The sequence below is a fragment of the Scomber japonicus genome, chromosome 11, assembly GCF_027409825.1.
Source record: "Scomber japonicus isolate fScoJap1 chromosome 11, fScoJap1.pri, whole genome shotgun sequence".
NCBI classification, from domain to species: Eukaryota; Metazoa; Chordata; class Actinopteri; order Scombriformes; family Scombridae; genus Scomber; species Scomber japonicus.
The window spans coordinates 9063590-9078577 of record NC_070588.1 but is presented as its reverse complement, the minus strand read 5'-3'; the positions used below and the strand labels follow the sequence as shown (position 1 = coordinate 9078577).

General features: G+C 37.4%; 1 protein-coding gene across 1 annotated transcript in view; it reads right to left on the bottom strand.

The window, feature by feature from the left end:
- ube2f (ubiquitin-conjugating enzyme E2F (putative)) overlaps window positions 1–14611 on the bottom strand; it is a 62869-nt gene extending 48258 nt beyond the window's left edge. The window contains exons 1-3 of the mRNA XM_053329018.1: window positions 14407–14611; window positions 7147–7324; window positions 4133–4162 (exon numbers count right to left, since the gene is read on the bottom strand). Of these exons, the coding sequence (XP_053184993.1) occupies window positions 4133–4162; window positions 7147–7261 (145 nt within the window). The 5' untranslated portion in view covers window positions 7262–7324; window positions 14407–14611. The remainder of the gene's footprint in view (window positions 1–4132; window positions 4163–7146; window positions 7325–14406) is intronic.
- Between the last annotated feature and the right edge of the window lie 377 nt (window positions 14612–14988).

Genomic DNA, 14988 nt, shown 5'->3' with positions numbered 1-14988 from the left:
ACCTTCAGCGTGACAAAGCCAAAAGCCTCGCCTGCATTGAAGGTGAGGCAAAGTTACCTTTAGATATCACAATGCACTCAAATGGAACAGTACATCCATCTTCTAGTAAGACTGATCTAATCTACTGCGGGGTGCATGTGAAAGATGGCACCCTGCAAATTATTTATGATCATTTTATCATATCTGAAAGTTAATTTGTCTTTTGCAAACTTTCCCTGCCAGCCTCAAAGATCATTTATGCCAACTTAGACTGCATAACTCAAGAAACTGTGAAATGAAACATTTGAATTATTAAATGTGCAAATGCTCAGATACGATTTAAGATTTGAGAACATCCAACTCACTCACACAGAGTTGTTACACATCACATGGCCCTAGAATTGTCAGACATATCAAATATCATTTAAAAAAGAAGGTGTCACCTGACAATTAAAGTATGAAATCATGACTCATCCTGTCTATTATACAGTATGATCAAGATATCTATATAGTTTGAAGGACATGTTGATAATTTATGTCTTGTACCCAAAGTAACACTGAAATCGTTTTTTCTTGCCATAATCACTGAAGCTAATATGAAGCTTCAGCCACAAAAATAGCCAATATGAAAAGGAGCAAACAACTGTCAGTGTTCATATGAGTACCTGACTGTTGTTTAAAGACACACTTATCTTTTAACTATGTGTGTATGCTTGTATTTGTGGTTTGGGGGTGCAATCAATATCTGATCCTAGTTTTGCCGAGTCTGCAGTTTTATTGATTGAAGGGGCAAAAAAGCTTCTCTTCTTACATCTTAGGAAAACCAAGACTTTGTGTCAAATCGTTGCCTTTCATAGACTGACCCACCACCTTTGTTGTGACCCCTAGTACAGCTCACAGCCCTAGCTGTTCAATTTTTGCTTTTACATGCCATGAACACTTTTCACTTTGCTTCTTATTGTCATGTCCATTTGTAGCTTTATTGTCTTCTTGTTCTTTAAGTTTAACTTCTTATAATGTTCTTGTAGATTGTGTTATTGGGTATATCCTGTTTTCTAGTGGCCTATTATTTTGTAGATTAAAAATAAACTGGCACAAACTGAGCAGGGTGCCAATAAATCAACCGTTACTAAGCACATTTCATGAATGACATCATTCAGCATTTATTGTTACAAGTTTTTTTGGTAATGTCTTGATCCTACACAACAACTGCTTTCTCAGTTTTCCTTCTCAGCTCTGTTTTGAAGTTGAAAGATGTCCCACATCTCGCTCTCATTCCTGTCAGCCCAAAAGGGTGAATATCCATCAATGCCAAACACTAAGTCCAGATCCATGGCATGCAGCCAGTTTTCCATAAAACTTAGTATTGAAGCCTCATGAAAAAAAAGAATACATCACTGCAACCCCCAGTGACTGAATACCAATATTTCCTACAGGCTTGTAGTCTTTTTTTCACCGCTATAAACAGGATTGTCATTTCTTTTGAGTTGTGTCTTTTCTACAAGAAGTAAAATATATTTCCGAGCCGACTAATCAGCTTTCTTGCTGGTCCTCTGCTGTGGGGGCAAATTCATCAGACCACAAACATAAACAGTCATGCTGAGTTCAGCCAAAGAAATTATAACGAATCTGCACTCATGCATAACAACAGCGATATAACAGAATAATGAAGATCTGATATACCCAGGTGTGAATTCTCAAATAAATGCCTGTGCTCAAATAGCAGGGGGGGGGGGGGGGGGGGGTGTCAAGTCTGAACAACAACGTCCTCAGAAGTGAACAAGCATGAAACGCCTACAGACCCACACATGCGTTTCTATTTAAAAGCATTGCTCATTTCCTGCTTGATACTGAAAATGTATGTGGCAGAGTAAGGCGACTGAGTTAAAAGATAAAAATCATGTTAAGCCTTGATGAAAAGGCTTTAGAAAATAAATAGTTAAGACTAATCAGACTTTATACCTCTAGATGTGCAGAGACCAGTTCAAACACTTTATCATTGAATTGAACCATCTGTGGCTGTTGCTGGTTTCTTTCTATACAATTTCACTCAGCGAGCACCTGTGCATCTGCTTATTCATGCAATTATCCAATCAGCCGATCATGTGGCAGCAGTGCAATGCATAAAAGAGTGCAGATACAAGTCAGGAGGTTCAGTTAATATTCATATCAAACATCTGAATGGGGGGAAAAAATTTAATCTCAGTAACTTTGGTTACTGTGGTTTGTCTGTAGGTGACAGACATGCTAGTTTGAGTGTTTCTGAAACTGTCGATTTCCTGTCTGTAAAGTTTATTTGGAACGGTTCCAAAAACAAAAAATCATGCGGTGAGAAGCAGTTCTGCATGGATGGAAACACGTTGTTGATGAGAGAAGGTCAGAGGAGAATGGCTGGACTGGTTCAAGCTGACAGGAAGGCTACAGTAACTCAGCTAACCACTCTATACAACGATGGTGAGCAAAAAAAAAAAAGAAAATCTCAGAATAGATAATACGACAGGCTACCACGGCAGGTTCTACTACTGTCAGCCAAGAACAGACATCTGAAGCTGCAGCGAGCACAGGCTCATCAAAATTGGACTGAAGACTAGAAAAAAAAGTACCCTGGTTTGATGAATCTCGATTTCTGTGGAGGCACACAGATGGGAGGGTTGGAATTTGGCGTCAACAGCATACATCCGTGGACACAAACCTGCCTCGTGTCAGCAGTCCGGGGCTGGTGGTGGAACATTGGCACACTTTGGGCTCCCTTACCAATCAATCATTTTAATGCCCCTGCCTATGTGAGCATTGTTCCTGGCCATGTGAATCCCTTTATAGCCAACATTTCTTTAAATAGCTCCCTCCGCACAAAAGCAAAAGTCATCTCAAACTGGTTTCCTGCACATGACAATGAGTTCAGTGTGCTTCAATGTCCACCCCAATCACCAGATCTGAATTTGATGGAGCACCTTTGGGATGTGGTAGAATGGGAGATTCATGTACCAGATTCTAAAATAATTGAGGCTGAAGTGCTCAGTGATAGTAATTGATCAGTCATGTGACTAATCACCATAAGCATACAGAGCCTTATCCCTTGTTATGAAAAATATTTACGAAAATTACTCAGTTGACTTGGTTGATGCAGAAGATCTCAGAAGAGAGATATTAGATACCGTAAATACTGAACACACAGTAATATAACAATAATCTTTTCGGAATTCTCTTTAGCTAATAGCGATCTTTCATTTTAATTTATCAGTTGGTAAAAGGGTTGAATACGAGTTAAATGAGGAGTCAGACTTGAAGCCATTTTATAAAGAATCTACTAGATTGTGTTTGTTCTCAAATATACAGTACTTACTTGGAAATGTTGCATGGATGCTTTAAAGTCAAATACAGACTGACTTTGAAATTAGAGTTATTATGTTAACTGATGGATATTATACATTTATATATTGAAGATTTATTTACACAGAGATTGTTTACTGTGTCTGGTATTTTATTTTATTTTTATTTATTTATCACTTTCAACCTTAGGCTGCTGTGTAAATTTGAATTTCTCCAAAGGGGATCAATAAAAAAATAAAAAAATGTTTGAAAGAATGCAGAATCTGTTATTACTTTAGTTTTTTTACCCATTGATGGGTTAAAAATGAAAAGATTATTGTACATTATACAATATGTTCTATATTTAGATAATTAATATATTTCATTGCATTTTGTATCAATTTGTGTCATGTTGATGGAAATTTAAAAATAATCATTTAATCAGATTCTGGCTAAATAATTGAATGCTACTGCAATAAACTTCACTGGTACTATTGATCAACGATTGGAAATATAAAAGTAACTACCGGTACTTCCTCTCACACCATATTTCACCAGTACTCTTATTCCCAAAATACAACAAATACTAACGGTCATAACTGTGTCAAGGATGGCACAATATGTTCAACATGCCGTACTCTTAGTAGCTAAAAAGGTTCCTCAGTTCATGAACTTTAAAGGGCAAGAAACTGCAGGAAAGTGTGATGTTTTAATCCAATATTCCAATATAACACATGTAGATATATAGGCTGGAAGATGTGGAGTTGAGCACTAAGTTAATACAAACATGAGGAGGAATACTAAGTGTGGCTCAACAGTGCAGAGATGTGTTGATCATACTTACTAGGGAGATTGGCTTCAAGTTCTGCAACTTCTGTTGAGAGAAAATAAGAATATTGAATCAGAAGCAGAAGAGAGGGCACACACACATACTTGACACACAGAAAGCTCACTGTTTTTTTTAATGAGACACTGAAATGCTACCTGCTCACTCTGGAAAGTTGCTCTAGTCGCATAAAAGATTCATGCCCAATATGTGAGCTGTAAAATGTTTTGTTTTTAATACACAGTCTCACAAAGCAAGGAAAAACAAACTGAGCTGGAACAGTGGGGCGTCAAATAGCGAGAGGAGGGGGACGAGAAAGAAAGAAAAGAAAAGAATAAATGAAGAAAACCAGTAGGAAGGCAGTGGAAAGAGTCGAGGGTTGTTAGGATTAGGGTTAAACTTTCAGGTTCTCTGTATTGTTTTCTCTTTGTCCACCCAAAAGAAGATTAGAGGAACAATAAAGTGTGGATTATCTGATGGGTAAAATAAGATGTTGTTGTGGGAGCTTTACATGTCATTTATATAATAATATAATATATTCTTTGACATGTGCAGAGCATAATAATTAGGTAACTGTGTTTTTCACTCCCTTCCCTCCCTGTGAAAGTCGGAGCATCGGGTCAGCTATTTAACAAGCTCTTTTAAGCAAGTAGACAGCCTTTATATTGTTGAATGAGACCACCTGTCTGTTATCAGCACAAGTACTCTCCTTCAAAACCTGCCAGGTCCCTTATCCATATTTCAAAAACATCCACAATTTATTAAACTAGAGTCCTCCACACTGGTTGAAGGTGAGTGTAATATCTACAGTATCTACTATAGCATTGGCTTTGTCCTAGTGGTGTAATGTTTAAATGGCCAGCACTTCTTTCTTTGGCAACGGCAACGACGAGATCTCATCAGGGAGCAGATTTACTTTTGCTGTACCAAAATGGACTGTTTTATTCAAACATCAATGTGTTAGAATAAACATGACGCCGATCATCCTCCAACATGAAGCCAACAAAATCTTCTTCAGCAATTCATGGGAAAAAGACAAAAAAAAAAAAAAACTCAGGCAAGGCAATAACAATCCACAAGAGAGTAATCAGTCATTATAATCTTTTGTACAGGAGGGAATTATACTGACATGTGTTTAGAATAATTTGTCTACTGACTAGCACGCCAGCGGTGAACTAAGCACTGTTAAATCTACACTGATGAATGTATCCAGTATAATGTTCTGATACATTTGAGGCATGATGAATTCCCTACTTTGAGGAGTTGTTTATATTTTACACAGCTGCCAACTATTGATTCAATTAATCATTTTGGGGGGAGAGGGGGTACCATGAAAATGTGCAAATTTCCTGCTTCAAGCTTCTCAAATATGAATATTTTCTGGTTTCTTTAGTCTTGAATGACCGTAAACTGAATGTCTTTGGGTTGTGGACTGTTGATAGAGATGAAAACAAGATTTTTATAGACCAAACATCTAATTGAAATCAATAGAACAATGAACATTACGCAAATACATTACATGAAACACTTCCATGTTAATTTCACTAATCATACCGGTTGTATAACGTTCAAGTAAATGTACAGAGTGGAGAATGAAAAGGAGAAAAAAACAATATGGAGTGAGAGAATGAGACGATAAATGTAGATGGAATGACAATAAGCTTAAGGGACAAGGACAACCTTTTCAAATTTAAAGGAGGAAAGAAGAGGCAGGTGTCTGAGTGCTGGCTCTCAAGGCAAAGAGAGGAAGCTATAAATAAATACCACGGAGCAAGAGGCGAAAATATGGACAGAGAGAGAGAGAAGAATAAAGAAATACAAAGAAAAAGACAGAAAAGTCCAAAAACACATGGAACAAGAAGAGAATGAACTATTCATACAGTATACGTCTCCGTAATTTCTTCAGTCAGTTTTAAAACAGGATTAAAGACAACAATCAATATGCAGCTGTCAATATATTATTTTCATCAAAAGAACAAAGTAACTTGTTCTTTTGTGTAGTATATCTTATGGGTTTGTTATATCCAGATTCTCTTCAAGTTAAACAAAGAGTCTGAGTCAGAGAGCACCACTGAATTATTAAATATCTCGACACTATAACCTCTCCAGCTATAAAGTAAAAATTCTTAAATTATACTTTTAAGAAGATATATCACTGTCTAAATGACTTTAATTTGGATCATTGGACATTCAGGACTGAGTGGCCGTCTATCTTGTCTGCTTGTGAAACTGTCAGACGTCAGCTCAGCAGCTCAAGAGGATATCTGATATTACAAGCAGTATGTCATTATTATCCCTAATAGATGACAATATCACATCCACCGCTAAAAATAATTTTAAATGATATGATTACAATAATCAATCATCACTCGGTGTAAGCTTTGGTAATCAAAGTTATATGTCTAAAATAATATGTCTACTATCAAGTCTCATATGATTTCAATATTATTTGTAGCACTCACTGACTTTGTAGTGTTCACAGTATTTCATTGTCCCCTTTAGATAAAGCAGTGACCCCTGATAAAAGCTTCTATTAGGACTCTTTGACCCCCTCTGTTCCAGATGACCCCAGTTCAAACACTGTACAGAAACCAGTCACTATCTTTTAACCCTTACCTTACTGTTCATTTTTACATTTGAAAGCTGTAAAAACACTGTGTACATATTTCTTTTAGCCAGACTGTACATAATGTGACCCATTTTTTAACATTTTTATATATATGCAAATGTACAAGTTTAACCTTTGTTTATTTTTTATTTTTTTAATTGAAAAACCAGCATTCAAACATGTTGTATTTATTCATGTTCTATAAAATGTTTACCTGGACAATAAAACAGTGATTGTGAATGACTGATGGGGGAATTTATGAATGTGAATTGGTGTAGAGACCAATTATGGGTCAGAATATGAACAGTATGTAAGGGTTAATGTGTAATAAGGCCGTACAAGGACTGTTAGAACGGAGATGTAGACAGCAAAGACCATGAAGAGAGACAGAAAAGTTAAAATAGTAAAACAGTAACCCAGGTACCTTTGGTAAGGAGGCGGTCCCGTATGGAGACCCTGTGGGTGGAGTCGGAGGCTCCGGAGGCACGGCCCGTCTTTCCTCCATCGTCCCTCTTCAGCTTCCTGGCCAGTGTAAGCATGGCTACGCTGCTGTGATCTGCCTCGGTCTGCCCCCACGCTGCACTGCACTGCTGCTCAAATGCCTGAATATCACACACACACACGCGCACACACACACACACACACACACACACACACACACACACACACACACACACACACACACACACACACACACACACACACACACGCACACACACGCACACACACACACAAAAATAAACATAAAGGGCACAGCTTTTAACTTACATCATACATTATTAAACAAAGTTACATTATCGCTCATAATTAGGACAAACATAAAATGAGTGCACTAATAAGTTTTCTTGTGCACTAAATATTGTGATATATCCGTAATGTTGCAGAAAATCTAATTATCCATAATTACTGGTTGGACACATTTATCAAGGAACCTGTGTCTCTAAACAAAAATAATAACAGTTATAATAATTACCTGCTCTGGTTTCATTCCTCAGTTAAGTTGGAATGGACACTCTAACTACCCACAGTGTGTGAGTGGTTGTCTGTGTGTGTGTATGTGTGTGTGTGTGTGTGTGTGTTTTCTTGTGAAATGATGTAAACCAGCAGCAACATCGGGCCTTTATGAACAAATTATCTTATTTTCATTCATATCTATGATTTGTTCTTATTCTATTAGCACCCACTCATTACTAGGATTAATCAAAGTTTTCTTATTTTTGCTCTTCTCTTTAGGAAAGACAAGATTGAGAGCACTAGTACCAAGATTTTAAAAAAAAAACGCAAGGAAACATACATTTTAAATTTGAGGAACATAAAAAACACAAGTATCATATGATTAAAGTTAGATTATCTTTCAGAGTCATTATAGTAATTTGATTAATACATTTGTGGTTTAAAGAAATACTATTGGTCGACTGATCCCAATTAGGACTGAAAATGTAAGTTTATTTAACAGTACATTAACTTCATTATTGCAAAAGTTTCTCTTCCTTCTTTTTATCCCTTTTTTTTTTGTTGGTAGTATCTCTCTGATTCCTGGACATGTGTCAGAGTATTCACACACAACACAACACCTGACCTTATATAGTTACCATGCCAATAACAAACAATCGACCACAAGCCTCCAATTTAAGATCAAGTGTGATTCATCATTCAGCACATCTGGGTCAGAGCAGTTTTGGGTGGTTAAGAACATCTGGAGTTAACTTCTCTTATTTTTCTCAACTGAAATTTAAGAGGAAGTTGCTACATGAGGCCCATGTTCTCACGACAGAATAAATGTTGAATGATGGATGGAAAAAAAATTCAAATAGGAAAACGTCTTTCGGTAATATAATAACCATGGCCAAAGCTCATAGAATAGACACATCTTGAGCTCTTTTCCCATCACACTAGTCTAACTACATAAAGTATCTCAAAATATTGATTTCCAGCCCACACATATTCAGCCTATATTCAGTGCGGGTCTCATGGCAAAGAGATAAAAAGGTCACAAAATGGCTAAAAGTGTTAATAGGTGACAGAAAAATAATGAGGTGCCAGTCTACTCCTTCCTGTTCTTCCTACTGCTATGACATCAGTTATTTATGAACGAATAATGAAGAGCTTGACATCAATTAGAGAAGCCAATCGCTGTCAAACTCGCTGTTACGGAGAGACAAGCGAGGCTAGAAGTTGTGTAATAGTGTAAGTTTCAAGTTTTACGCTTATTAAAAGTCACACAAGCCAATTCTCTAAAGTGCCGAACCGATCAAAAGCAAGAACAGCAAACTAAACTAGAAAATTCCAGGGAAATTTTGAGTGCATGATTTATTTCCAGTGTTCAAAAGTCACCCTGATCATATAACACTAAGAAACCTTTACTGTGGCAGTATTAAGTACATCTTACTAGTCAGTATCAAGTGTAACAGTAGATGTAAGCAGAGAGTAGCACACAGAGCACAAGGCAGTAGCAACATGCACTAACTCTACACTAACACCTAACACTACACTACAGCACTTTATGCTTCACATATACTCTGTGTTAGCACACAACACAGTGTGTACAAACACTCACACACACACACACACACACACACACACACACACACACACACACGGCCTGCATTTGAGCAGTAAGAGTGTCAATAACTGACACTTCCACTCTAACTTTGAAGAAAAAGTGATTTCCACTCCTCGTTTGACTGCTCATAGTTTGAAAAGTTTACATTTTATGGAAAAAACAGTTGGTATTTTTCCAGAGAGGACAAGTTTTCCTCCGTTTTAAAGTTTGAATCACATTTCTATGTGCAAGTGTAAGAGACCTAGGTGATTCTGAAAAAAGATGAAATTTTGTGTTCAAAAAGAAATTCCCATTCATTTTCAATGGAGAATCATGCCTATTTTGTTTTGGGAATAACTTTGGGAAAAATTGGAATTTCAGCACCAAAAGTCATAGAGTTACGCACCGAAAAACGGCGGAAGAAGATGAAGAATAATAATAAGTATGGAGAAGATTAATAGTTGCCTCGGAGCTAGAACCCGTGGCACTAATGAGATGAACAAGCTGCAGCGACACGCACGGCTGAGAGTGAATGAAATGTTGCTGCTGTGTCTGGTGTGAAAATGCCTCCATAACATTCAGTAGAAGAGCAGAAAATACATCACATAAGATACTCTATCATCCACTATTAAATACACTGACTGTGATACAAGTCACGTCAGGGTTTGATACAGCTGAGGTGACAATGATTCATCATTTGTGATGGGTAATACATCGATATTGTGATATGAGACTAGACATTGTCTTCGATTTTGGAAATTGTTATATCATTATACGGCATAGGAGTTGTCTTTTCCTGGTTTTAATGACTGAATTACAGTAAAATGATGTAATTTTCAAACACTTATAGTCATTATAGACACATTACTAGGGCTGGGTATCATTTAAAAATGATGATACCATTACCAGTCCAAGAAGTACTTCAAATTATTAATAGAACTTCCATACAAATAGTCATATTTTTTAACTCTGGGTGCAAAAAGGATCAATTGCAGCTATCATTTGACGAGAGACGTTTCAAAGCTACTTGGTATACATTTATTTTAGTCAAGACCTAAAAAAAGGTACTGAGTACTGATACCCAGCCCTACAAATTACTGATGACTATTTATCAAAAATCTCAATGTGTAAATATTTTGTGAAAGCACCGATAGTTATTCCCAAAATAGTGTCACAATATCAAAAGAGGTATTTGGTCACCAATATTGTGATGTTTAATTTTGTCCATATTTTCCAGGCTATATCAGACATTTGCACAATGTCACAAATAAAGCAAAAGACATTTAATCGCAAAAGACACATTTAAATTTCAATTTAAATGTGTGTGAAAACATTCGGTCATCTACACACCATGAGCAGAGATACTTCACAGACTGCTCTCAGTCTCTGTGTAGTCAGTGAAGCGTGTAGAGTGCATGGTCATGACTTACCAGTGACTTACAGACCACACACCGGGTGCTAATAGAAGCTAACGAGCAGGACGACACTGAACGTGACCTCTGTTACATGGTGATATTTTGGATTTAAGCTCAGCAACATGGAGCAGAAAGAGGTACTTTGTAAAACATCTCAAAATGAAAGTCTCTACATCACGCAGCAAAATATAAATGCATCGCAGTGAAAGCTCTAATGAAGAGACGACGACTTAAGGCTGAGACCTTTAAATAAAACTAAATACAAACTGATTCCATAACATACTGTGTGACAAAATACACGATGCCCCTGTACTCATTTAGCAAAGAGGGATTTCAGAGAATGATCTGGACCTGAGGATCACACCAGCGACAATATAACCTTGGGCTTGAAAGAGGCATTGGTTGCATGTGTGAGGAGCGAGCGTCAGGTCATTATCACATCAGATAACTGCATTAACATTATAAAAGCGGTGGAGATTAATTCATGGACATAAACTTCACCTTGCTATTAGGCAGGTTAAGTATACACTCATGATACCTTTTTATTTTTTATATCACAATTGTAATCGCAATATTTTCCACAATAATCACAATATGACTTTTTCAATTGTGCAGCCCAAGTAAAAACTGCAGTCAGTCACAGTAAAGGAGGAGAAGAAGGATGAGGATGAGGAGAGCAGACACTGCTGTCAGTCATAGAGTGGGCAGAAGTTCATTTTGATCAAGCTGGACACACATTTTACCAGACTGCACCAAACTGAAGTTAAAGTTCAGTACTGATCAGCCAGACCAAAAGGTCTCTTTACATCAGTGAAGCTCATTAGATCATTTTTTTAGAAGAGCACACAGCCACAACTCTACCTGTGTGTATATATATGTCTGTGTGGTTATCTTTCTGTGTAATCATTCACTGGAGTTACTGGTGTGTTTCCAGTTCAGCTGAACTTCTCTGGAGTTTAGAGAAGCTTAAGTCTGGTATGGGTGTGTAAGGATGTTAATTTAAGTCTGTGCTTCCCGCAAAGTTTCAGGGAATTTGAACTCTACTTATGAGATGATACAACACAGACACACACACACGATAAAAAAGATTATTAAAATTGTATTTCATGTTTAAACATTGTTTTTTATAATTATCTGAAAGTATATTAGACTCTTTTTTTTTTTGCCTTTGCTAAAAACAACTCAAGAGACTCACTGCAACCAGCCTAGAAGAGTACTTCAGCATCATATCACTGCCAACTTTCCTATTAATGCTGCTACGGCAAGAAGTAATTATCTGAGCCGTGACGTTGTTAAACTCAGATATTAAAACACTCACTCTCTTTAAACATATCGTCTTTTAAATAGCCATGCCATGTAAGAGTAAACTGCTTATTTCCAAGGAAGGGTTTCGTGCAGTGTGCGCTTTTAATTGTTGATCATTTGGCATTTATTGATCTGTATATTATAAAATTACACAGCAATAAACTTCTTGATTTAAGAAGAAACAGAAACTAACTTGGACACAATAAATATGTCAAAATACTCAGTGAGTTTGCTAAAAATTTGAATATCAAGGTGAGATACCATCACTCTCCACTTACCACACTTTGTACTACATTTAGTCCTCACCCTTTTATTTGAGTGCACTGATTCTGAGCATAAATCTACTATTACTACACTAAATATTTTTATGAGAAAGCTAAAAACCTTTCTCTTCACTTTAGTTTTTAATTAGCTTTTCTATCAGTCACCACTGCTCTTCTTTTAATAGTTGCATTTTACTTGACTTCATATATTGTTTGTATTCTATTTTTAGCTACTTTTACTATTTTAATTGTTATCTATGTCTTCAAAAATACCACAGTGGCAATCAACAACATTACATCAACATTACACCAACACTAGTTTCTGGTAAGAGGCACAAATAACAGCTCTGTGACTCTGCAGATGACAGCGATGATACAGAATGATGATGAGGATGAGGATGATGATGATGATGAAAAAAGGTGATTTCCATGACTTAATGAGTGGATGGACCTGCGATCCCTTTACAGGGGAGAGCACAGGAACTCTCACTCTCTCTGCCTCCTGCCATGCTGCCTGATCATCTTTCTTTTGGTTTCTCCTTTTTTGTTCTTTTTGAGGATGGGGGGTGTGGTAGTCCAGTTTTCATGGCTTTGTTTCAGTAGTTTAGGTTTAGTTCAGAATAGAACTGCTAAGCTGGCACAGGGGCTTCCTCTTCTTTAGTTCCCTTTTGTCAGGCCTCCTGACTCTCATAGTTTGAGTTAGTTTTGTTATTCATGGTTTGGGTTACTGTTTGCATTCGGGTCAGTGTCTTATATGTCAGTCTGAGTTGAACCACTTGTGAGTTTTGGTGGCCAAAACAACCGCTGTTTACATGGCCTGATCCCCTCATCCCACTCACCCACATACAATCACTGGAGTGTGCATGGCCTACTTTTACAACAAGCATTGCTACTGTTTGCACCTTATTCTCTTATAGATTATCAATGATTTATTTATATCTTAAATTGTTTTTAATTGTCTCAAATGTTCTTATGGCCCAGGGAGTGCTATCTAAATTCCGTTATATTTTTGTCTGACCCTCAATATAATGACAATACAGCTACTAAACTAAAACTGGATAAGTATGGACGCTCACATCGTTGTTGTTATAGTTATCATTCTTAGTGTGGACGGGCCTTAACTGGTATGTGCACTCTCTGTGGGCATTGGACCCGATCACCGGGGAGGCAGCAGTAGAAGTAGAGAGAGAGAGTGAGAGTGAGTGGATCAGGTATCAGTGAGCCATTAAAATGTGTGTCACTAAGCCTGACTCGATGCCCACCTGCCTCAGCTGTCACTCACTGCCTGCCTGGCCCCACACACACCCCTACCCCCCCCTGGGGCGCTGCATGCTGATGCAGAGTACCTGCATGGTTATAAAGAGGCTCTAGGGAAAGATAGAGAGCCATGCAGCAAAAGCAGACAACAATGATGGTAGAGGAAACATGCAAACACACACACCATGACAAGAGGAAATACAATGTAATACACCCCCACACACACTAAAAAACAGTTGAAAGCTTTGCACTCTTGAATCTATAAATCAAGCACACATTGTTCATATAAAGCTCGTCTAACATCACTTTAACCCTCCTGTTAGGTATAATTTCATTTAAATGAGGCCCTTCTGACCATAGTTTCCAAAAAAAATATGTTTAAAACCTGTGGTGATAAGTTAAGATGAAGTTGGCTAAAAGGGTCTAACATAGAACTATGTGATCGTTTAAACCTCGTGCTTTATAAACAGACAAACCAAAAGTTGCACAGTCTATGAAAAGACAACAGGAGGGTTAAACAATCACTAAATTAGTCGCATTATCCTCTATTAATGACTAAACAAAATAGATCTAGCCTACTTTATATTTTAAAACACTGCTTCCTGTATCTGCTGCTTTACCTAGAAGAAATGCCTCCAGCTGTTGTGACACTCATAAACATCTGATAGTGGGTAAAAACAGAGCTACTTTTATAAGTCACTGCCTCGTCACTGTACACTGTTACAAACCCCGCTACCACTGCTAATCACAGCTAAGCTACAGGCATAATATCAAGGCTAATAACCTGCCTAAAATATCAGCTTAATCCTCGTGCATGTTGAGTAAGCGCAAGAGGGCTGTGTGTGTTGTAGCTTGCGTCTTATCTGAGTGTTTTTGTGTGTTTTATTTTTGTTTTTATTTACCTGCTAGCGCTCCTTGCTACACCATAATCAGCTGCTCTCCTCTGTTCAAGGCGACGTCTGCAAGTCCAGCCGGAGACGAGCTGAGGCACACACCGACTGTCAGTACTGTATAAAAAAGATGATTTTTTTAGGGGTTTCAGGGGGTGAAAGCTGAGTTTTGGGGGAAATCAGCTGTCACAACTTTGCTCTGGTGTCATGGGCAACGGAAGTGCAGCGGATGTGTGCCGGTCGTTATTGTTGTTCGTGTAGACATGGCAACGGATGAACAGTTCCGCCCTGCAGGGTTCTAGATGGTTTAATGTTTGGATTTAAAAAATGACTACATTACAGCAGTGATGGAAGAAATGTTACTAATGTTGTTATTTTTCTTACTAATGTTTTTTATTTTTCTGTAGTATTGGTACTGACTACAGCTGTAACTTACTAACTCAAAATAACGAGAAACTATCTCAAAATAATGACTTAGTCATCAAAATAATGACTTAGTAACTCAAAATAATGAGAAACTATCTCAACATAATGACTTAGTCATCAAATAATGAAAACTATCTCAAAATAATGACTCAGTAACTCAGAATAATG